General features: G+C 42.2%; 1 protein-coding gene across 2 annotated transcripts in view; it reads left to right on the forward strand.

Moving 5' to 3' along the window:
* Positions 1-25,168, forward strand: part of LOC146316839 (A disintegrin and metalloproteinase with thrombospondin motifs 20) — a 107,226-nt gene that overhangs the window by 32,717 nt on the left and 49,341 nt on the right. For both annotated transcript variants that reach the window (XM_084735143.1, XM_084735142.1), the window contains 7 exons: positions 545-691; positions 6,170-6,311; positions 7,061-7,165; positions 18,440-18,585; positions 19,360-19,541; positions 20,947-21,083; positions 21,921-22,038. In XM_084735143.1, coding sequence (XP_084591269.1) covers positions 545-691; positions 6,170-6,311; positions 7,061-7,165; positions 18,440-18,585; positions 19,360-19,541; positions 20,947-21,083; positions 21,921-22,038 — 977 coding nt within the window. The remainder of the gene's footprint in view (positions 1-544; positions 692-6,169; positions 6,312-7,060; positions 7,166-18,439; positions 18,586-19,359; positions 19,542-20,946; positions 21,084-21,920; positions 22,039-25,168) is intronic.

Genomic DNA, 25,168 nt, shown 5'->3' on the forward strand with positions numbered 1-25,168 from the left:
GAGATTATGCTTCTGAGTCTTTTATATTTTGCCTCATGTGCATGCAGCATTAGCTGTATTTGGGCACAGTATATTATATAAGGCTTATATTACATTAGGCAAAAAGCATATCTAAAAATTCTTCAGATATGCTCCAGATTCTTCCAAGAATTTAATAAAGATATCCCCAGATTCAGGGATATTTCGCACAGTCAGTTGGAGTTTTGGTGAAGCCTTTCGAGGATTTTACTGTATAAACACTTGGGAGAGAGCAAAGAGGGAGGTGCATGTTAGAAGAGACACAAACAAAAAACAGACGAGTATAGGGAAAGGTGCTGAGTGTGGGGTATTACTCACAGATGTGTCTGTGGCTGTGTCTGTGTGTGGTGGCCCACAGGGATGGTGTGGGGTGATCCCCTGTTAAAAAACGGCTGAATGTAAATCTTGTGACATTTATCCTCCTTGCTACGACTGAGCCATTAAGCAGCTGATAATCACTTTGTGTGTGTTCCTTATATCCTTCTCTCCATCTCTAACCCCCCCTTTTTTTCTTTCTGTGCACCAGGTTCAACATGCCTCATGATGACAACCCAAAGTGTCGGGAGGCCGGCATGAAGCACCAGTATCACGTCATGGCTCCCACCCTCAACTATGACACCAACCCCTGGTCATGGTCCAAGTGCAGCCGCAAGTACATCACAGAGTTTCTAGAGTAGGTACCAGCTGTGCTTTTTAGTTTTAAACTGATTTATTATACAAAACAAAATCCTCAAAAGGCTCAGCCATTAATGAGCATGGATGGGGTGAGGTTAACCACATTCTGAAAAACTGCATGGAATTTAATTTCACAATTTATAATACATAATATCCTTAAAAGTTTCAGAGAGCCCAGAGAAGTCTCTGCATGTAAGGGCCAAAAACCAACATTCAATGCCTGTGACCTTTGACCCCTCAGGCAGCACTGCATTAAGAACTCACATAAATGTATAAAGGATTCTGCATGGGCTTGGGAACACTTTCTGAAGCTGTTGTCAGTAAACACAGTTTGTTGCTGCATCTACAAATGTAAGTTAAGACTCTACCATGCAATGCAAAAGCCATATATATCTGAGATGGACTGGTGAAAAGTGGAAAAGTGTGCTGTGCCCTGAAAAGTTCACATTTCAGCTTGTTTTTGGAAATCATTGATGTTGTGACCGCCAGACTAAAGATGAAGTGGATGATCCAGATTGTTACCAACAGTACCTTCGAAAACCAGCATCTGTGATAGTACAGGGGTGTATCAGTGCCCAAAGCATCATGGCTGACTGTCACAAAATGCCCCTGTCCCAGCCTTTTTGGAACATGTTGCAAATTCAGAATGAGTGTATATTTGGACAAAAAAGTTAATCAGTATAAAAATTATCTTGTCTTTGTACTGTATGCAACTGAATATGGGTTGGAAAGGTTTTGCAAATCATTGCATTCTGTTTTTATTTGTTTTACAGAACTTTTTTGGAATTGGGGTTATCAAAACAAATTCCTTTTCTCATGGTGAAAAGAAAGCCGTTCTTTTCCATTTGTTTTCCAATCTGGAATTATCACATCCAAGTGTGCTATTAACTTTTACTTGTTGTGACGTGGCCAGCTAAACATTCTGCTTCTACGTCTCTCGCAGTGCTCTCTAGACAGGTCAGCGCAATGTAAACTGTGTAGAGTTGTTATTGCCTGGTGTTGAAAGAGTATTTCCTGTTTGAATCCGGGGGTCTTCCTCGGCTGACCTGAGCGATGGATATTCCGCAGCCCCCCATCTGTCTCTCCACTCAGACGGAGCCCTTCTCTCAAGATGCTGGGCAAACAGTAATCTAGTCACCAGCCTGCTTTCCACGCCAAAACCTGTAGCACGGGGCAACGGCTCATTCAGCAGCTCCTACCCGCACCGTGGCCACCGATCCTGGTGAAAGGCTTCCCTTTAAGATGGGAAATGTCAGTTATAATTAGATCTTCCCTGGACATGACCCTTTAATCTTTGCCTCCTTTCCTCTGTTAATTGTGGAGGCCTTCACAAAGGATGGCCTTGTTGACCAGATGCATCTCGAGAGTGACGCCTCGTATGGAGTTTTAAGGTTGTGCTTCGCATAGTTTCCAGCCGGCGATGACCTCAACATCAAGTGGTCGGAACGTTCAGCTGAAGATGAGGAGAAGCTCCATGAATCTCTTTGTTAGTTGGATCCGTCCATGTCAGCTGTGTTTGGTTTCTGTGTGCTGATTACCGCACAAAAACCAGATAGTGCATGATGTAAATGTCAAATACATTCAGGATTAGAATGGTTTATTTGATGTAGGGTTGCATGAGGTTTTTATCTGTAATTAGTGTATTACCTATACATGGCAGATGGCACACTCTCAGATAGGAGACCCCTGTAGAAAGCTAATCTGCTATACTGTTGTGGACAAGGTTAGCAACAAAACTTATTTTAGGCAACTAAATAAAGATCCACCTAAAAAAAAAAAAATCAACATCAGTTTAAGTTTAAGCTATATTTAGAATATTTGTATCGCTTTACCTTGCCATCAGATAGCTTTTTCCAACGCAAAACCGCCAATGAGCTGCTGTTATATAAGCCAAATCTAAGTCTCTCCAAACCAGCCAAACTCCATAGGTGACAAAAGTCATTTTAACTTGTAAAACACAGGAAATGCTAAGGTACCTCTGCTTTGCTTGGGTAGACAGTTTGTGTGTATCCTTTGAAAACACAATAAAATAATACAATAACACAAATAAACTAAATGATTGAGGCAATGGTAGACTAGCAACTGCCATGTTTGGCAATATAAAATTAGTGATTTTACACATAGAATTTGGTTGGTTTGGAGAGAATGATATTTGGCTTGTCCCTTCTGCTTCTCCACAAGTACCTCACATAACCCCACATCAAACAATCCGAACTATCCCTTTAACATTTGTGATAAACCATGTGGGATATATAACAAACAATACAGGTATGGAAAGAAGAAAGCGGCATTGCAGTGTGGGAGCCGCAGTGGTGGGAAAGGCCCTTAGGAGTGCAGTCCAAGTGCTTTTGAAATCCGTCTCCAGCCAACAATGAGGAGCATTGATTCAAACTTGCACTTCTACAGTACTACTCCTGCTCAGCGGCCTGACCTGGTCAAGTACGTCAGTGTTTTGACTGCCCATTCTCCCTGAAGAGCAAATTCAATCTGCACCACTCTCCGACCAGTTTAAAAAACGAAAGGCCGCGCCACCTCTCAAACGTCCCTTTTCAGAAGGCAAAGGATTCCCCTCCTTCTCCCCCCTTATCTCACTGTCGCTGTAATAATGTGCACTGAACTCCCGCACCTGAGAGCCGATGAAAAGCGTCCCGCTGTTGTGCAGTGTTATTATGTGTCAACCGCTACATAAAGCAACCATTCATTCCCTCTCTGGCATTGTGCCGTTTGATTTAAGCCTCAAAATCCAAATATAAAAGTAAAATGCAAATCTTTGACTGTTGCCACCCACTAATTGTTGTGTTCGCTGGGTGTTGAAACCACATAATCATTAGTAGTGGGCGAACCCTATCATTTCCCATTACACACCTCGAAAATTAGCCTAAGCACTCTTAACAGCAGCCACTCTTAGAAACTCCCATGTGAAATCATTTTTAAGTACTTTTCTCTTTGTCACTTTTGTAATGAAATCAAGATGGATCTTTATGTACCGTGTGTTGCTCCAAATCCAACCAAACCTCAGTCATTATCTTGTGCTTTATCTCTGTGTACAGTAATCGGTACATGCTGTCAGAGTCATGACAACATTGCTGCAGTTTACTCGCCGCTGTTTGATCAAACACTGTACAGTGATGCTCCGTGTCACTCCAGCCTCTGCAACAGCCATCGGCCTGACATACGAGTAGACTTCTTGCACTGTTTGCTGAGGGAAACCCAGTACGATGTACATGGAAACTATTATTGCTCAGTCTCTTATGACAAGCATACAACAGCCAGCTATAAGTCATCTTATAAATAAACTCACTTTCAAGTTTTCCAATGGCTGCCAGGTGTGGAATCAGTGCACTCTTAGAAATAAAGGTGCCCTTTCAGAGGGTTCTACCTAGAACCCAACATAAAGGGTTATACTTAGAACCATCTGTGAAAGCTTTCACCCAGACAAGAGATTCCAGCAAGACCCCTCTCTTGGAATTCTATCTAGAACCTTTCCACCTTCTAAGAGTGCTAACAAGAACCCACCCACGGAGTTCTACCAAAATCTTTTCACATTCCAAGGGTTTTATCTAGAACCCACCAAGGGGACTATACCAGGAACCTTTTTACATTACCATGGTTCTATCCAGAACACACTCAGGGGGTCCTACTGAGAACCTTTTATATATTCCAAGGGTTTTATCTGGAACCCAAGTAGGGAGCTTTCCCAAGAACATTTTTAAAGTCCAAGGGTTTTATCTAGAACCCACCCCTGGGTTTTTATATTGCAGTGGTGTTATTGAGAACCAGCCCTAAGGGTTCTATTAAGAATCCTTTTATTTAATGCTATAAGGAACGATTGACAAATCATTGATCAAGAGAAACCTTTCCATCTTCTATGCATACTAACAAAAACCCACTCAGGAGGTTCTAGTGAGAGCCTTTTACATTACAAGGGTTTTATCTAGAACCCTCCCAGGGACTTCTACTGAGAAGCCTTTCATATTCCTAGGATGTTATCTAGAACCCACTCAGGGGTTTTATCAAGTACCCTTTTAACTAATGGTACAAAGAACTCTTGGCAAACCCTCGATGAAGGAGTTCTTCAAAGATTTTTATCAATCTTTGAAGAATTCTTTCCTCTTAAAATGGTACTTTGGATGAAAAGGGTTTTTGGAACCCTTACTTTGACTTTCTTCAAAAAGGGTTCTTAAGAAGCAAGTTGTTCTGAGTAGAAGCTCAGGAAGACCCCTTTTGGAACCTTTATTTTGAAGGGTGTGGTGCCAGAGATGAATTGCCTCGCTGTCCCGCATCCACACCACCAATATTCTTTTCTTTTTAAAAAAAGCAGACGTCTCATTTAAAAAATGACCACACTGACCCCTTCTCCCTCTGTCTGTCTGTCTTGGTCTTAATAATAAGTCCATTAGATTCCAGGACACTGATTAGACAGATGACCAACTGCTGAAAGACGCTGTAATATGGGACTGTCTGTATGATTCCTTGACAGGCTGCTCTACAGTTTTCATTCACAGTGTCTTCCACTGCTGCTGTCTTCTTCTTATGCTGTCATTCCTCTGCCACCCAGCGCTGTTTGCTGCAGTTTCTGACGCTGCGGCTGGAAATGAAAGGGGAAAGAGACAAAGTGACGGTAACTCAGGATAATCCTGTGTAATTATTGTCTCGTCACATCAGCTGGTACTGTATGGAGCAGGTGTTTTAGCAGCTCAATCCCGGATTAAATTTGTCAGAGCGTTGTAGACATGTTGTGTAATTACACATCTATGCACGTCTCATCCGCCGGTTTCCTTTTTCATAAACAAACAGAAAAAGAAGGGATCCTTTGAGGCTTGGCTCGCTCTGCTAACATGTTTGACTTGTGTCTTTTCACAACCCGTAAGGGCTGATGGTTTTATATGCAGGCTGTTGGTGCATACATTCAGTCCAGCTGTGCTTTTGTTGTCTGTGTTACTGTGTCGTGGCTCAGGGTGTGGCTGACATACAGCACAATCTGTCATTATAGTGCAATGCTGGCGCTGGCACCGATTTATGTAACTTAATCACGGTGCTTTATGATTCCAAATTCTCTTGTTTTCCTTCACTGCAGAGAAATCCACTTTGGATAAAAATGTGGTCAGTGTGCAGATCCTTTTCAGTCTGTATCAAAATGCTGTTTTATTCACTCTGTGGCGCCTGACTCCAGTTTCATAGTGACAGCATTTACTAACAGGCCATTGAGGGGAAGTGGTATCAGTCTCTTTGTTAGGTAACTTTACAGACCACCCACAGGGGAAAACACATCTGAGGATGATCACAGACAATGACATAGAAATGTTTACTTTTCTCCTATGAAAGATGATGACACGTGTTGATACTTTTTGGGGTCAGAAAATACTGGATTATCCTGAAAATGTCCATACCGCTTGTGCATTTGTCTGTTTGTGCACAGGCTTGTGTGGTTTTGTGCTTTTTCATTGACTGTATACACATTCTTACTGTTTTTTAGCACCGGTTATGGGGAGTGCCTCCTTGATGAGCCTGTAGGCAGGACGTACGAGCTGCCCACCCTCCTTCCTGGTCAAATCTACAATGCCAACAGACAGTGTGAACTGATGTTTGGACCGGGTTTCCAAATTTGTCCTTACATGGTGAGTTGGCTTGCTATCAAAGCAAGCAAAAACCACACTGAAAAAGTGAAGAATTAACACTCAGGTGGAAGTAGATCTGAGATGGTTGTTGTGACTCAGACATACAGAGGAGCTTTGTTTTTATGAACCCTCAGACATTTGAGCAGAGCAGTTAGCCATATAGAGGCCAACAGATATGAAACTGCAGTCAGTTAATTGCATGACTCTTCAATGTAATATGCAGTAAAATACACACAAAGAGGCAGTTTAACTCAGCCTATTGTTGAATGCATAGCCACTAATTGAAACCTGATGCCGGGTCATTTAAAATGCATCTTGCACATGTCTGGAATATGAAAAATTCAAACCAACAAACGTGTCAATCTGCAATCATGTGTTGGAAGGTTGTAGAATATTCTCACACTATGGGTAAGTTCTTTTCCTTTGCATTCATATGACTATCTAATAGTCTAGTTATCCCTTATTGATCTACGGAGGGAAATATATTCTCTGCATTTAATCCATTTTATGGGCAGCCTCTCTGCAGGTTCCCAAGGCAGCGCCGCAGTCAAGGTCACTAAGAATTAACTTAACATACATGTTTTTGAGGAAGGGCCTCCTTCAAACACGGTGGGAACATGCTAACTCCACACACAAAGTCCCCGTCCGAGTTGGTATTTGAACTGAATATCTAATTGCTGTCTGACCACAGTTAGCTAACCACCATGCTGCACAAGTTAATCACTGGCGCTCATTTTTTTTCCCCACAGAAACAGTGCAAGAGGCTGTGGTGTACAAGTGCAGAGGGAGATCATACAGGATGTCGAACACAGCACATGCCGCTGGCTGATGGGACTGACTGTGGACATGGAATGGTAAGTCGGTCCATACGTGGATCTGTGTTGTGACATCATGGTTGGTTCACACTTGATAGTGACTGACTTACTTTATATGGTATTTAGGTTGATCGCTATATCCTTAATCATTAATTATTATATTTGTAGTGTGATGAAGTGCATCCACATCTCACAAGAAACTCCTTATCCTGTATTTCTGAGGCAGTTTGCCATTGGATTGGGACATTAAATTGTCCTGATGTAGTAACTCACCCATCAAGTAATTAAAGCGGAGGAAGAAAAGATGTTTGCAGCCACCATGAAACCAGAATGAACTAGCTTGAAACCCAAATATGGGTTAGATTTGAATATTTATTTCAGATCACCGTATTGAAACACCGAATGTATTTCCTCTGTTCCCTCATCAGCATTGTTATTGAAGCCGACACAAGCCAAACCTCCCATGCAGTCCTGCTTTGAATCCTGATGCCTTTCCCTTCTAGTTCACTTCCTCTACAAAGAAACAGGAATAATTTATCATCCATTACTCTCCTGCCCACATTCTGGTTGCAGAAACCCATGTAAATGTGGTCAGGTGATGGCCCTAGTTAGAAACTTGAAGCTTTACCCTCAGTGTTGTTACGGGGCCCCAACCCCCATTAGCCTTCATGTTCTCCTCGCTCTGGGATGCTATGCTAATTAGGGCTGAGACGGCGGGTCAGTCACTGAGGATACATGGAAAGAAGGGCTAGAGGGGAGGGGGGCAGAAAGAGAAAGAGAGAAAGAGGAAAGAAAAGAGAGACAGAGGGGGCAAGAAAGAGGGAGAGAGAGTCTTGAGAGAGAAAGGTGAAGACGTGGGCCCTTTGAAAGAGGATGCCGCCCGCCGTTCACAGTTGAGTCACCTTGTTGTGAACCCATGACCCTAAAACCTCTTTAAAAGGCGGGTGAGTGGGTCAGTGGTCAGGCCGTAACAGAGCCCAGGCTGAGGCCAGCCAGCGCTCTCACAAAAGACCTCACATCAGTGATTCTGCCGTGCAGGAGGAGGGAGGCGAGGAGGGAGGAGGAGGTAAAGGGGGGGATGAGGATGTGGTGGGCTGGTGTTTAGCATTCGGAACATGCATGAGAGGGAGAGAGGGAGGGTTCTCTTCTCTCCTTAACCTCCTGCCCTCCAGGAGTCTTTTGCAGTGTGGGCCCATGTAAGTCTTATATCCCTCATATCCTTTCATCTGGCTTCATCTCCCTCCTCACCATGTTAGGTCCTGGATCAGGCCTGTCTAGTGAGGAGAGGTTAACAGGGGATAGCTAACATCTTAATCCAACTACAACAACCCGACTAAACAGTAATGGTCCTGGGATCGCTGCTCTCATACTGCTCTCAGCCTGAATGTGGGAGAGGCGTTTGAGGAGTTGTGGTGTCGTTTAATTAGACCAAGTGGTTTGCTTTAATAAGCTACAAACCTTTAACCCAACTTGAGCTGACTTAGCTGGATTGCTATAGATGTCTGGTCTTTACTGGAACCTTGTAAACATTTGTTTGCTAATTTGAAGCTCCAAAGAAGCCTAAACATGAAAGGTAAAACCACACTATGGTGAGAGGTGTAAATGAGACTAGATCTGTTTAGTCGCTTTTTATACAAACCATTAAAATGATACTTATTTTAACAAAAATAAGGGTGATTTCACACCTACCTTGTTTGGTCCAAACTTCCACACTTTCCAGTTCAATCTGAACCAGAAGTACAGAAGTCCAGACAGGAAAGCTTATCCTCCCAAAAGAGGTGGTCATGGTATGGACCAAACTGAACCATGGTTTGGTTCATTTCTCGTGTGAAAACATTTTTTAGTCTTTCAGATCAGTTACAGGAAGTTCTGGCAGGCCATGGTCAGAACAGGGAAAAGGAAAAGCAACACAACAAAGCACAATGTCCCACTGTAATGTAAGGAGGAGGAGACCAAATGTTAAGTTGACATTTGGACTGACAACTTTGTAAGAAAAAACTTAAAACACTTAAATATTTTCTGACCATGCATGTCAGACGCACAAATCAATTGCAAATATGGGGGGACACAGCTCACATCCAAAGGGTGAAAGGACAGATATGTTGTGGAGTCACATTGCAATGTGAACTCAAAGAGAGATGAGTCTGCTGGCCGCTCTGCAGGGTGGTTTCACTAAATAGCACTAAATACAAAGTTCAGCTGAGGATGATGGGAATATTGTTTGCTTTGCAGTTATTTGGAAGAAAGATCAGTGGATCACCAAATCCCATGTTAATGTCAGTCCATCTAATAGTTATTAAGGCATTGTCAGTGGTAAAAAATGAAGTGGTTTGGGAACCAAAGTGGATGTGTCATATTCTACAGGTTGTCACACATTGTGCAATGCCCTCTATTGATGACATCCTTGATTACAATGGTTCCACTCAAAACTGGCGGAAATGTGGGTTGGTTTGCTCGATAGCACCAAGGTTCCAAGAACCTCAAATAGAAATGGTTGAAGAACCAGAGCTAGTTTGGTGGAAAAGGACCTTTAGTGGTTGTTTTCTATATGAAGAAACACATCAACAGTTTCCCTTCATTTCTTTGTGTGTATGAGTGGAGGCACCACCTTTGTTTGTAGTGCCGATGGCCCAGTTTCATCTTCATGCAGGAGGCTGTTTGAAGTAGCATAAGTTGAAAGAGAGGGGGACCCTCCACCAATGCTCACCTGCCCGTACAAGAGCTCTTTTATGTGGTATTTTGGTATGTTGTGTTTGTGTTCATCCGTATGCCAGCCTCAAAAGTCTGATAATCTATGAACTTAGATGATTCTTCTTGATTCTCTTGTGTCAGTATTGTGTTCCTCTTTCTTTGTGTTTCTTAGTACCCCTCTTGCATTTGTCTTCTTTTTTTATCTTTTTCTTGACATCCTTACTATATTGCATCTATCACATTTCTTCTCCCAACTCTTTTCTCATTCTTTCTACAAAGGAGTCATGAGGTTCAGGTCTAAGGCTTTACGGGGTCTTGGGTCGAGCTCCTGGCTCTGAGGTGTCTGCAGAGCCCTGAGGGGGAGTGTGTATGTGTGAGGGGGGAGTGTCAGACCTAGAGGATTACAGTTAAGGCCTCTATGGGGGGAAACTAGCAGCAGGTATTGTCTTAGCAACCACAGCTCCCCTTTGAAGACCTCTTCCATAGCCTATCATTAGACCGAAGCCTGCCATGTCATTCTAAGCGATTACACGGGAAATGTCATGTCTCGTAAAAAGTACACTTTCTGAAGGGCTAGCTGTCACCTCCTGTGCCCACGTTGTCTGGGGAGAGTTTTTGTTCTATCGGGTTACGAAACAAAGTAGTGACCGCATCGGGTAATTGAGGTCACTGCCCAAAAAAGTGGGAAAGAGGCACGTCCCCTAAATGAAGAGTGAAAAAAAGTTTGTTTGTATACAGCTTAGTTGAAATAGGGCAACCGGCACTGCAGGGTTCATGGGTAGTTTTCTCCCCCTCTGTTCCCTTCTCCTCTGACTCTCTTCCTCCCTCCCTTGCTCCCTCTCTGTTGCTCAGCGGGCCCTCTCACAGGGTGCCGGAGTGAGTAATGCGGTCACATGACCTCTTGGCGGCGCGTCTGTCATCTGGCTCAGTGGGCCGTGCACTAACGAGGGCATCCCATCACTTGTTGTCTATAAATACGCCACCACCCTCCCACCGCTCCTCCATCCTCTCTTCTTCTCCTGCTCTCTCTCCCTTACACCCCACCCTCCACCCCCACCTTTTCGGTCCCTCTCACTCTTCAAAAGGATCCTGCCTTTGCGTCTGTGTTTGTGTGTGTGTGTATGTTTTGATTGTCTGTGCATACTTGCCTGTTGCACTTTGAGTAGTGTTACATTTATATCCTTGCATACTACATTTGAAGTAAGCGTAAGTGCATGCACACTTGCAGATGTGTGTGTATTAGAGGTTAGCCAGCATGGTCAATAAGCGCCTGTCAAGCCAAACCCAGGGACTGCTTGGCCCCGTATCCCGACCATTTGAAGATGCCTGCGCTGCTTCTCACCACATCGTTGCTCAGTGGGTGGCGGAGGGAGAAAAGTGGTGACGGACCTTGAATAAACTCTGATGTTTTGTTGTCTGAGTTCTTATTGTTCTCAGTTTTGCTCCCTTTATTTTCAACCTGAATGTGGTTTTGACTGAAAGCTCTTTTGAAAGCTATTTTTTGGGGATTTTTTTTGCAAAAATATTCAAGTGTTTTTGATTTCATTCAATGCTTCTTGCTGAGCTCACTCAGCAAGTGCAAAACCCAGAAAGCTTTCCCAGATACTCTTAATAGGGGCGTAATTGAGTGCTTAGCGTAAGTGAATAAACGGGAAGTTGTTTTTGATTTCCAGAACATTCTCTCGGAAAAGAATGGCGACCTGCTCTGGTTTCAGCCAATTAGAGTGAGATAGTGAGGTCTTGAAAAGTGAAGCCAGGGCAGAATGGAGTCTGTTGGCGAAGGCGGTGAGTGTTGGCTGGAGCTCCCTGGCATCCTGACAGACTTGTCGTACGATGCTGGGACAGAGTGTGTGTGTGTGTGTGTTTGTGGATGTGTGTCCATGTGTGTGTGCATGTGCCTGTACTGGAGCAATGGGATTGTAGGACTGGTATCAGTGTCACTCTCAGCTAATCTCTGGATATTTGCAGGATGTTGCCACTTTGATTTGCCATCATCACAGACATATCTGTGGATTTGGGCTAACAAGAGGATTGTTGTTTTAGCATTCACATAGTTTGCTGATGGAATTACTGTGTCCGGTAGCCACTGAGTGGTGCTTTCATTGCTGGCTGTGTGGAAGGAAGAAGAGAATTTACATGATTATAGTGTGGCGTCAAAATGTGGCAAAAATGTGTACCCTAAAACATAGTTAATACAATCAAATTATTGTGACAGTGCATTCATTGGAAACTAGCAGACGGTGTAAATAATTACAAAATAACAGGAGAGCAAGAAGCTGCTGAAAAACCCAAAATCTGTCATGTACAGTACCTTATAAAGTTGCTAATGTGTTAGCAAAAAACTCAACAAATGTAAGCCCGATATTTGTAAGCTCCATCAACTCCTGAGAAAATGTCTGTGTCCATAGCTTCAGTATAAACTAGCTTAGCTAACTGATAACAGTTAATTTATCTTTGTTTAGTTTAGCTAGCTTTGTTTATCTGCTGTTTAGATAGCATGTTCACCAGTGGTGAGTTCACCAGAACTTTTTTGTTGAACACCTGTCAGCTGGTGACTAAACAAGGGTGACGAGAGCAGAATTTGCAAACCTTAAAAGGATAGTTTGGATTTTTTGAAGTGGGGTTGTATGAGGTATTTTTACATAGTCGGTGTATTACCTTCAAGCAGATGGTGGTCAGCATACTCCCAGTTTGGAGAAGCACCAGTGTTAGAAGCTAAACAGTGTACTGCTGTGGACTGAGTCAGCAACAAGCATTTTAGCTACTTAAGAAAGTATTTTAGCTACCTAAGAAAAGGTCCACCTAAAAAAAATTCATATCAGTTTAAGCGTATGCTATATTTAGAGTATTTTCACTGCTTTACCTTGCTGTCAGATAGCCTTTTCCAATGGGAAACTGACATCATATAAGCTAATATCGCTCTCTCGAAAGCAATTAGAGACCTTACGCAAAAACAGTCATTTTACCCTGCAGAACACCAGAGTTGCTGGTCTAACACCGCCTTGATCAGTTAGTTTGCTTGTGTTGTTGTGAGACTTTGGTGAATTTGAACTAACCTTTGAAAGCACCAAAGTCGCATAGTAACACAAACAAACGAACTGACTGAGGCAGTGGTAGACCAGAAATTAGATGAAATTAATGTTTTTGCTTAAGGAGTCTGGTTGCTTTTGCTGTTGACCCTGTCCACAGCTTTACATTGCTTTAGTGTTGGTGCCCCTTTCTGCTTCTTGTCCACCACCATTTACTGTAGATAATACACCAACTATCGATAAGTACCACATCCACACATCTATCCATTTAAAGTTGTTATAATCAGTATTAACAGTGGTTGAAAGAAGCATATATAAAGGGTGTCACTCAAGTGTCACAGAGAATGATTGCCTGACTTTGCAGTTTTCTCAGTTTTGAGTGTGTTTTTCTTGTCTTTTAAAGTTAGTGTTTGGGCTTTAAGACTCGCAGTTTTACAGTTTTTAAGGGGACACATTTACACATCATCAATCTATCCTTTGGTAATATAAAAATATTAATAAAGACAAGTTTCAGAAGATTGCAAGAGGTGTGTGTCTCAGTAGTTGTACAGGAAAGATAATAAGTGAGAAAGACTGACAGTAAAAGTGTCTCTGAAGTGCACTTGAATGGAACAGCTGATAGGAGCAAACTACTCATTCACTCTAATGACAACCCTGACACTTCTTGGAAGGATGTGGGGGAAGGAGGGATCAGAGACAGTGGAAAAAGCGGGTAGGAAACAAAGTAAGAAGATAGAGTAAGCAAAGGGGTTGGTTGGGGTCACGGTTGCATCATGTTGTCTCTCCAGCTCTCACTTTCCCCTCCCTCATGTCATATCGCTTCCTCTTGTCTTCACACCTTTTCAACATAATGGAAAGAGGAAATCTGGAACAAGCAAGAAAAAAAATGCATACAATTAGTCAGTGGAAATACAGTCTATAAAAACAACTGTCATTTGACTTATTTTCAGAGAGCGCTACAAAGAATCCCTCACTGCTGCATAGCTTTATTGGCTCTCTATCGCGTCTCACCTCCAGGTCAAGTCATTAGACATGTAACAGTGAGTAAGGCCTTATTGAAAAATCAACAGGGGTGGTCTGTGCCATTCAATTTTGACAGGTGACTCCAGATGTTTCAGTTTTTTGGGGGAGATTGCAGTCAGTTTTAATTGTGCATTGTGGAGAGGACAGAGGGCTCATCAGACACAAAAGACACAAACCCCCAGCAGGCTAAGGCCAAGGTGAACTCTGAACCCAGAGCCATGAGAAAGACACCGCAACATGAAAGGTGTTGCCTTTTGGAAATGGTCGCGTTAAAATGAAAGGGCTTTTTAAATCAGTCCTCTGCCTTCTCATTCTTGCAGTGATGTATAGCTTGGGTTCAGAAATGAGGTGCTCTCTGCAACAGTTTCCTGGCAATTACAGGGCGCTAACTTCCAAACCAGCCAGCGGAGGAGCTCCGAGCAGATGCTGCTGTCCTTAGACACTATTCCCATTGTGGGGGTTAGCATGCTGGTGACTGCTCTCTGTGGCTGTGTGCTGAGTTGGTTAAACTTCATTGAGTTTGTAGGTGTGTGTGATTTGAGAGCAAAGAGGAAATATTATATGTGTTTCCTTGTATGCGTTTATGTGTGTCTGTTTACAGTATGGGGAAAAATGCATGTGTGTGATATGCAGACAGGTGACAGATTGAAGGAGGAACCTAAGTCACTCACATGAGTATGTTACTCTGAGAATATAAAAACGGGTTTGTTCTAGGTGTGTTTTTTTTTAGGAAATACTATTGATTATTTAGGAGGTTCTGTAGTACTTAAAGAGTTTTGATGGCCAAAATAGGTCCAAATGTGCCCTTTAAGGTGTTTTTGTGGTCAGTGAGGAGGTTCTAGCGATCATTAAGAAGGTACTAGAGTTCTTTTAGGAGATTCGAGGACCATATAATATATTTTAGTGGTTATTGATGACATTCTAAGTTACTGAGGAGTTTTGATGGTGTTTGAGAAAGTTCTAGGGGTCTTTTAAGTGGTTTTAAAGGTTCAAGTAGTCATTGAAGAGTTCTAGAAGTCTTGAGGGAGGTTGCCAGGATGCCTATGAGATTCAAGGAGGTTCTAGTGGTCACTGAGGAGGTTCTGTTTATCTAAGGAGTTCTGATGGCCAAAACTGTTTTTTTTTTATAGATCTTTTATAGAATTTAGAGGTTATTGATGAAGTTCTAGGGGTCCTTTAGGATGGTCTATTAATCACTGAAAGTGTTCCAGAGGTTCTATTGGACATTGAGGAGGTTGTAATGGACTTCCAGGGGATTTTAGGGGTCTTGTAGGTGGAAGTGTGTTTGACAGTGTTTTCCACCGCCATCCCTCCAATAAAGTTCAAAACACTGGGAGAACCTCTGACACAGAGAACTGAAGCTGTTCTAGAGGCTCTTGTTGGACTAAACCTTACTAACACTCTGATGTTTTTTCTTTTCCTTTCATTTGTCACCCTGTCTGTATGTGTATGCAACATGCACATGTCTCGGTATGAGCTGGTGAGTCAGCGTGTGTCTTTCTGAAATTCCTAATTTGAAACACATGCTAGTCACAGCTGGACAGGTTTCTCTCACAAGACCTTCGAATGTCTCACCACATTCCCAATTGAGGGCAAATTTTGACAATCTTTCTACGAAAGGGTCTGCCGGTGTCCTCTCGCTTGTTTGAGCCTCACCGAGACTGCCTTTCACCTCAGCGTTTTCCAAGGGTGTGTTTGAACACTTCGGAAAGAGAGGCTAATTGGAATTGAGCGTGGCCCCCAGATGCCTCCAGACTCTGAGCGATCACTCTCACACTTGACACACATTCACACACACACACACACACACACACACACACATACATCATCTTACACAGATGTTTTTTTCCTTCCACTCCCCCCTCTCCTTCTTTCTTCTTTTCACCCACATCACCTTTTCAAGCCAAACAAAACGGTTGTAAACACAGGGTGCCAGTGGGGGGGGGAGTGGAATGCCTCAGAGGCTTACACAGGCTTTGGTCCTCTCTGACAGACAGTCCGCCTTGTGTTTGACAGTTCCCTGGGTCCTGCTGCCTGGTTGCACTGCGGTGGTCCCTGCGTGGCCCTTGCGATTTCCCATAAGGGGATAAGGGGGATGGGTGACTGCGGAGAGGAGGTATAGAAGGGACGCACAGGTCTGGATTGACAGTGCCCTAAGCTGAGGTGGGGGAAGGGGATGTGAGGGCCATAAGGGGAGGGAAACTCTTTGTTTTGACAAAAGAAAACTTCTTAGAAAGCTTCTTAAAATGTCTTTTTCCATGAATTCCACTTGTAAAGGTCTATTTTCTTCAGGAGGTTGCTCAACCAACAAGGACCAGCACCTGTTTGCCCTTGCGTGGTGTAGAAGCCATTTTCACTCATGTGGACGTTTTATCACATTCCTTTTACTGCGTTTTATTTGAATTGTTCTCTAAATCCATTGTCAGTGCACCAACAACATTATCAGTGCCTTTGGATTGCATTTACAATGGAGCAAGACAGGAAGAAAGGCCCGGGCCCTGACTCAAACCGGGTCTGGATTTTGGAAATGTTTGTGGTTTGCTTAGTCCATACCCTGCAGCTGTTAACACCTGTCTGTCATTGTGCACAGACTTTACACTCCATCATTAGAGCTGCAAGTGTGTAAAACACACATGCAAACTAGGCCAGGATAGAAGAGGCAGCGCTGCCAGATTCTCTGTGTGTTTACATGTGTTTGTGTATATGACTTTGCACTTTTGCAGGTGTTCACCCAGAGGTAATGGCTGCAAGTTGTAAAATTATGCTAAAGTAGAAACTGGCCAGATTAGCCATCGTCTAAGAGATGACTTTGATTGATATCCTCCCTTGTTTATTAGAGTAATTATGAAAATCCACTGAAGCGGATCTCACATGGTTCTGTTCTCAGCTCTCAAGAGTCTTAGACAGACGGTCTTAGTTTTTTTTAATCTGAAGTAGGGGATTGAATATCTTGTAGTGGAATGGGCGTGTGGCCAGTTGAAATGATAGTAGTTGCATTTCTCATCCGGAAAGAGCCAGTAATAGAAGAAACAACTTGTGCATCAACCTCGCAGACAATTTCTGAAACAAAATGAACAAACTGAGGTGGAGCATCCTCGTTTTCAGGTTAAAAGCTGTGTACCTGAGCAGAACAGAAGAAGGGAGCTCCTGATGTCAAGCCAGTAATGAACTTTGTTCCTCTTGTTATCACAACTCTAGAGTTTCCTTATCATGGTGGCACTGCTCCCCGTGCCTGTGTGCCCGGACGGCGGGCTACGTACCCAGACAGACGCCGTCTTGTCCTGCATTCTTTCAGTGAACAGGACCCTCCGATATCTTAGTCAATGAGAAAAGGATTTGGTTACACACAAAGGGAAATGGGCCTGCCGTGCTTTGCTTATGAAAGCAGTGTTAGCACTTCTTGGCAAAGGTTGGTCAGTGGGTACACACTGTTTGATACCAGGCACATTATTCTCTATGTCAAAGTAGGTATGAAAGATCCATATTATGTAATTTTGTATTTAAAACCCATGGCGAAGATATTATACGTAATAATTTTAGTCAGAATTTCCTCCATTGTCTCAATGGCTTTTATTTTGTTATGTTTCTAGATAAATTAATTTTCTGCTGTGAAAGAGTAATGTTTCACATACATTTGGGATCCTGTATGACTTTCAGAGTGACCTTTTCTTCATTAATATAGTTTGAATAGTTCATATTATTTGAAGTGGGGTTGTATGAGGTATTTATACATAATCAGTTTATTACTTAATGTAGATTGTAGAAACAGAGAGAAGCACCAGCATGGAAGGGACAGGGTCACCAATAAAATTAATTTTAGCCTCCTAAAAAGATCAATATCAGTTTACGCTGTACCATATTTAGAATGTTTTCACTGCTTTAAATTCCCATCAGACAGCCTTTTCTGACAACACACTGCCATCATTTAAGTCAAAATTACCCTCCAAAGCAACCAGACTTCTTTGGCAAAAGCAGTTATTTTACCTCACAGAACACAGGAGATCTGAATCTCACTGTGGACTTCTATACTGCATTGATGAGGTGCATTTCTCTCATTTTCATTGTATGGTTTTGGAATCAGATTGAGGGTAGGGACATGTGACAAGAACAGATTTAGAACTGAACTATTAATTTGGGTCCCTTCAAAAAGAACAACCCCAAATATGTTACAGCTTTGCCTGACATCAAGTATTGTGGCACATATTGTACATTTCAGTTTCTGCTTTCTCTCATGACACCTCTTGTCTTCTACTGTCTTCTGCTTTCTCTGTTTGTGTCTGTATCCTTGTTGCTCCCTCCCTCTCCCATTTCTCTTTGGACAGCTGGAGGAGTTGGACGCCTTCCTCGAGGGTAAACAATAGCTGAATTAGGATTTCTTTTAAAATATAGCTTGAGATCCAAAACAGAGGATTAAGAACTCAAAGAGGAACACCACTCCCAGCTGTGCGTGCACTAATTCTGCAGCAGAGCCGTGCACAAAACAGTCTGTGTTTGTCTTCAGGACTGCAGGAGTTGCAGTCATGGTTTGTTAACAGGATCTATATGTGTGTTTGTGTCTATTCACATGCAGTACTGCAGACACGGGATGTGTGTAAACAAGGAGTTGGACCTGCAGCCAGTTCATGGAGAGTGGGGTCCCTGGGGGCCCTACAGCGTTTGCTCCAGGTCCTGCGGCGGAGGAACCCGGAGCACCAGCAGAGACTGCAACAAGCCGGAGTAAGAAAGGATCAGACAGTTATGACAATCTAAGTCAATACAGACTGTGAATTATGTGTAAGACTGTGAAGAGAGCAGTCATGCCTAAACAAGAGTTGTAAACAAACTAAAGTGAATTACAAATCTAAATGTCAGATTCAGTTTGTCTCAAACTGATTTTAAGCAACAGTTTCTTTAGTGTGAATTTAAATGTAAACAAAGTAGGTTTGAAGCCATAAAGCAGCAGCCAAACAAGAGCAAACATGATCACAGTGTAGTGCTCCTGTAATCCTTCTTGTCTAGGCCAGGGATGTCAAATGTATGGCCCGCTGGTCAGAACCAGCCCTCCAGAGGCTCCAGTCTGGCCCACTAAATATTGTTAATAAACAGCTTACAGTACTTCTGTCATTAGCTTCCACTTTAGTTGGTGTTATGTGGTGATGCTAGCATTACTACAGGAGTGGAAAAGTCTGGAAAATTAAAAACTTTCTAGATCTCACCATGTTGTTCGAATTATAAATAAGTAAAGTACTATGCTGCTCTTCAGTCTCTAAATGTATTAACATGTTGTGCCTTTATAGATCCACTGTGATCTATATATTGCAATGCACATGTAATGACAGTAGACGATTGAATATACTTATACTTCTGTACACTTGAAATGAATGGGAAAAACTTTTAGGTGTTCTTATTTATAGGTTATTAAGCAGCTGTTTTTCTTGTCCAGTCCCCTTGAGATCAAATAGGGCGGTATGTGGCTCACAAACTAAAATGATTTCGACACTCTTTGTATAGGCCCAGAAATGGCGGGAAGTTCTGTGTGGGTCGCAGGATGAAGTTCCGCTCTTGCAACACTGAGCCATGTCCACGAGGACGGAAAGATTTCCGTGAAGAGCAGTGCTCTCAGTTTGACGGCAAGCACTTCAACATCAACGGTCTACCTCCCACCGTCCGCTGGGTCCCCAAGTACAGTGGCAGTGAGTACACTGATGTAACACTAAAGCATGTCATTTGAATGTCTGGTGGTAAGTTGAGCTGCAACATCAAAGATGAATAATACACAGTGTAGTTTGAAGCCAGAGATTTTGGTATGTTTGGTGCATTTAATTTAAATGCTTCATGTTTTTCAAAATCAGCTTTTGTCTGCAACCACTTATTCAGTATTTATTTGGTTATTTGACATCCAAGTCCAGATTTTGTGAGTATGAAGGATGTGGAGGCCAAGACATGCAAAACTGTGATGTCTATTACATTTGAATCAAATGTGCTGCAATTTTACAATAATAAAGTCAACAAAAATGTGAATGCAGCGCTTTTGTTTTTGCTCCCATTGTTCATGAGTTGAATTTAAAAAATCCAGTTTTTTTTCCTGTGCACATAAAAGGTTTATTTTGTTCACAAATGTGTTAAAATTCCATGTTAGTCAGCATGTTTCCTTTGCTAAGATAATCCATCCACAGATGTGGTATGGTCGCAATAAAAGGCCACTCTAAAATGTGCAGTTTTATCTTGGATACAGATAACCATTTTTTTCCCCAAGGAAAGTCATGACCAAGCTTAGTTGATTAGATTGTTTAGGTTTTGGTTTAAGTGGTTAGGGCAAGAATATGAAGGTAAGTCAATCAAAGTCAGAGCAAGGCTCATAAATTTGCCCTCCTGGGAAAAAAAGTCAGTAGCCATATGTGAAATAGCCATAGTTCGGTGCCTAATAAATGTCTTTTTTTAAGATCACACTTCACTTTATCTTAGCAAAGGAGAAGTGCTCTCTAACAGGGATTTTAACAAATTTATGAGCATAATTTGAGAAATATAAACACATAAAAAGTTTTTTTTTACTTCTACTTATGAAAAGTGAGGGCGAAACAAAAGTATTTATAGCAGTTCACATCTGTTGTGTCTTTTCTTTGTCATACGTTGCAAACCCATGATAAGAGCTGCCTGGGGAAAACCGCTAGTTGACATTAAACAACAACAACATAAAAGCAACACACAGCCCCTCCATATGAACCTCCTGGCAGCCCTCCCTCTTGCAGCCGTATCTCATTCCTTGCCTGCCCAGCTACATGAGATTACCATCTGGCAAAGCCCACCATGTCTAAGTTACTGCAAGTGATTCATTCATTTAATTGATGCTACACAAGCAAACATGCCAAGCCCCGCAGCCAGCATGCTGTCAGATACAAAGTGATTTTTCCAAACAGTGGATCAAAATTTGGCAATTCTAGCAAGAGTCTGCTGAACTTTGCTAAAAAAAAAAATGTAAATAGGTATAAGATCAAAAACAAGAAGTGTTATGCTTCAGGATCTTTATTTTATTAATCTCGTTAACTTAATGAGGTGCAGTCCAACTTTTTCCATTATTTGTTTTCTTTCTCCGTCCAGTACTAATGAAGGACCGCTGCAAGCTCTTCTGCCGGGTCGCCGGGACGACGGCGTATTATCAGCTGAAGGACCGTGTCATCGACGGCACGCCGTGTGGGCCAGATACTTACGACATCTGTGTTCAAGGCCTCTGCAGGGTATATCTGTCTGTTTCTGCTTTCATTATTAACTCATGCAGACGCACGCCAACACATGCACACACACACACACACACACACACACACACACAAGCCTCAACAGCAGACTTAACTTATCCTTATGCTATCATGACGTTACGTTTATCTGTGTCAAAGTTAATGGGATGGTTTGGATTATTTAAAGTGGGGTTGTATGAGGTAGCGATAGTCAATATATCACCTGTAGAAGATGGAGGTCAGCATTTCCTCAGTTTTGAGAAATAGCAAGAATATCGGTGTAGGTACTTCAGCTGTGGATGGGGTCAGCAACAAAAGGTATTAGCCACTTAAAACAGGTCCAACAAAAAATCAATATCACTTTAAGTGTATACTATTTTATTTAGTATCATTTTGCCAGCAGACAGCCTTTCTGATGGGAAATTGTAGTTTCAACAGCCAAAAAGTTCTCTCTCCAAACCAACCAAACTCAGGCAAAATCAGTCATTTCACATCGCAGAACGTGGTGGCTGCTGGTCTTCCGCTGCCTCAGGCTGTTAGTTTGTTTGTACTGTTGTGTGAAACTGAACTATGCTTTAAAAAAACACCAGAGTCACACAATAACACAAACAAACTAACAGATCGAGGCAACGGTAGACCAGCAACTCGTGTCTTCTGTGAGGTAAAATTACTGATTTTGCCTGTGGAGTTTGTTTGGTTTGGAGAGAGCAATATTTTAAAGTAGTAAGTGGTAAGAGACAAAGTAAAATAGAGAAAATATTCTAAATATAGTGCACATTTAAAATTTAAAATAACTATAAATCCTGAATTTCTATCTTCTTGTTATCTGTGCCTCTTCAGCAAGCAGGCTGCGACCACGTGCTTAACTCGAAGGCCAGGAATGACAAGTGCGGAGTGTGTGGCGGGGACAACTCGTCGTGTAAAACCTTGGCCGGGACATTCAACGATGCTCAGTATGGTGAGTCCTGATGCTCAGATTACATGTACAGCGCACTAATAGCTGTCTGCCGGCGAAAACGGTGTTGCCATTAAACATACGGTGTGTCAGCAGCTTCTGCAGAATAACTATGTTATATCTGACACGCAGTAAACATAGATGAGCTAAGAAAGACCTCAGCTGCACGTGGCTGCATTGCTGACATGTTATACGCTCATATTAAGTGCTGATGTCATGTCTGGTTATGTTTAAACATTTTAAGCTTGATTTTCAGCAACAATGCGTGCTTCAGTTGAATTAAGAGAAACGCAGACCACCAATGCTCTTTAAAGCTTTAGAAACTGATGAACACAGCGATCTCACTGTCGGGTCTTTTTCGATAGCAAACACACATCTGACATCACCCCTTTGAACTGTCCCGCTTAATGCGGTGCCTCAGTTTGGGCCAACTGCTGATTGCATCCAATCCTTTTTACGTCTGGGCAGCAAAACTGCAGGAGCGTTCGCATAAAAGCACTGGGTGTGGTCTGCGTCATGTTTACTTCGCATTAGTTTGGCGCTGAGCTCTAGTGTCTCTATCCTGGTGCTTTCTTTCTGCACCCTGTTGGCTGAGGGTACAGGGTTTAAGACTGTATTGAACCAAGCTAGGCACTGTCCTCAGCCCTTGAAATCTGGCTTGACCTTAAGAAAGAGAACATGAGTGGGAGTGCAGCCCAGACGGGATATCCCTCTGCTTCTGGGTCAGACCTGTCATTCTGTCTGTCACTGTTTTGTCCTACTTGTGCTTGAAGTCTCTCTTTTCCTTTGTCTCTTTCCTTTGCTTTTTCTGTGTTAATCTTTGTCTTAATCCCATTCTTCATTTCCCTTTTACACCATACTAGAAAAACTGAGTGTGAAAACCGTAGTTTTATTTTATTTGAACTATAAAACAAGCAAATGCATGTCATCAGTGCAGTCAGTATCCTCTGACTACTTGCACCGGGGTGAGTTTGTGACACCCTCTCATCTTCCTCTACAGGCTGTTAATACATCATCTTCGCTCTTGCTAGTGGCAGAGTGAAGCATGTTTGAGGTAAACCCGAGCGTTCCCTAAGTGCAGCATGGCTGTGTTTTCTTTCCCCGAGGTTGTGTGTTCACTCTTCATTCCTGGGTCAGTCTGTGGTGGCGGGGGATTGTGTGTGTGGTCAGTTGCTAAGCTGGGGGATCTCTGAGGCCTCTGACGGCTTGTGGATACCGTGTTTCCTCAGAGGGGGGCCGTGTTGGCGGTTTCTGAAGTCCATGCTCCCCTGTTTTTTTATGAGCTTATCCTGTCCCCAGTGTTTATGGAGGGAATTTGACGTAACAGTTAAAAGGGGAACTGAATACTGAATTTTGTGTTGCGGTTAAAGGTTTAGGTTTTATTTTGAAGGACTATGCAAAGTAGTTTCTTTTCATTGTGGTGTTTATGAATGTCAAGTAGCTTCCTGAAGTTTTTCTGTCATGTTTAACATGACTTGTGATGAACAGTGTGTGTGTGTTTGTGTGTGTGCGTGAAAAGATCTACATGGCTGATGAGAGGAAGATATGTAAACCAAGTGCTGCCCCCGAGTGGCTCAAGGTGTCAGACTAACCATCAGATCACACCAGCCCACACCTTTCCTCTCATCCCACTCACTTTTTATTTTACTTTGAAGGCAGCAGTATGTAGAGACCAGACGGCACCTGACCGAACAGGTTTAAGTTCTCAAGCTGAAATGACCTGAGTGAATATTAACAGCCATCATTAGTTATTAATGCACCTGTGATAATCTGTTTGAACCTCCAGTGGTTTAGTGGATTTAGTGGACAAAGGTACAAACTTGGTTTTACTATTTACTAGAACACTGTGTTGCTATAAACAAGAATATCTTCTTACTCATATAATCAGATACCGATTTAAAAGCAGCTGCGTCTTTGAGTTGTGACTTTTGATTTATGATATCAGAGGCAATGATATTTTTAACATCATTATTCTTATTTTCACTGAAGTCTGATTACGGTGTGATATTTTGGTGAATCTGTACCAAACAAAGCTGCCTTTTTAAGTCTGTAGAATATGATGTGTAGGCCAGGACGTCTCGGCAACACAACCATATTTAATTTAAAATGTTATTTTGATCTTCTCTTCCTTGTATGGCTGCACTGACATTTTTAGATACTAATGCTGATATGATGTGTTGTCTGTCATGAAACCAAAACTTTGTCTAAACAAAGTTCAGTTTAAAATTGGCGTGATGATGATATAAATCCAAAACTGAAATGAAAGCAAGCATTCCATCACAGTTTACAGTAGTGCTGCAACTTATTTTCACCGTCAGTTAATCTGCAGATTATTTTCAAGCGGACTTTCACTGGACCTTTATCAGGGAAAGTGTTTCATATAGAGGAATCCTTGAGCTTACAATGACTTCAAAGAGAGCGCGACTGCTTTCTCGAGTACGCTGGAGAGATGCAGTTCACAGTTTATGTTCCCAAAGAAACTCTACAAAAACAACTCGTAAGAGCAAGTGGAGATAAATCAACATAGAAAGCAGTCACAAAAAGAAAATAATCTTAATACTTGAAGAATGAGTGAAACGAGCAGTCGGTTACTAAAATAGTTGGCTTATTAATTTTCTTTTGATCAGTTAATTGATTTGAATAATTGTTGCAGCTCTAGCTTTCAGTTTTCGATACTTGCTGTTACAGATACATTTCGGTCAGTACCAAAAAACTATTTACTACAGGTTTCATCATTCTCTCAAGAAGAGTCTTTTTACTTCTAATTGGTCCCATTTTCTTTATATATTTATTTTATTTCATACCCTTCCCCCCCGTTCAGTCCTACATATTTGTTGTCGCCTTAAAGTTTTCACATGCTTGCTCTTCTTCATACTCACTCGTTTTCTGTGTTAGTTTATCATGGGACAACAGGCCCGGTGTGGTAATTACAGGCCAAAGGTACATCCAGGGAATAATTACATATCATTTCACGGTCGGGCCTCTGAGACTAAAACAAGGCCTCCTGCAGGTTATTTGAGAGGACTGGACCTTTTTTTTTTTTTTTTGTATTTTTCCAAGTGTGACATTTAAGTCCCTGGCGGTTGGAAGCGGACTTCCCTGACCGGGGTTTGGTGTAGCATAGTGAAGCGAT

This window comes from Lutjanus erythropterus, chromosome 13, assembly GCF_056507025.1.
Source record: "Lutjanus erythropterus isolate fLutEry1 chromosome 13, fLutEry1.hap2, whole genome shotgun sequence".
Taxonomy (NCBI): Eukaryota; Metazoa; Chordata; class Actinopteri; order Lutjaniformes; family Lutjanidae; genus Lutjanus; species Lutjanus erythropterus.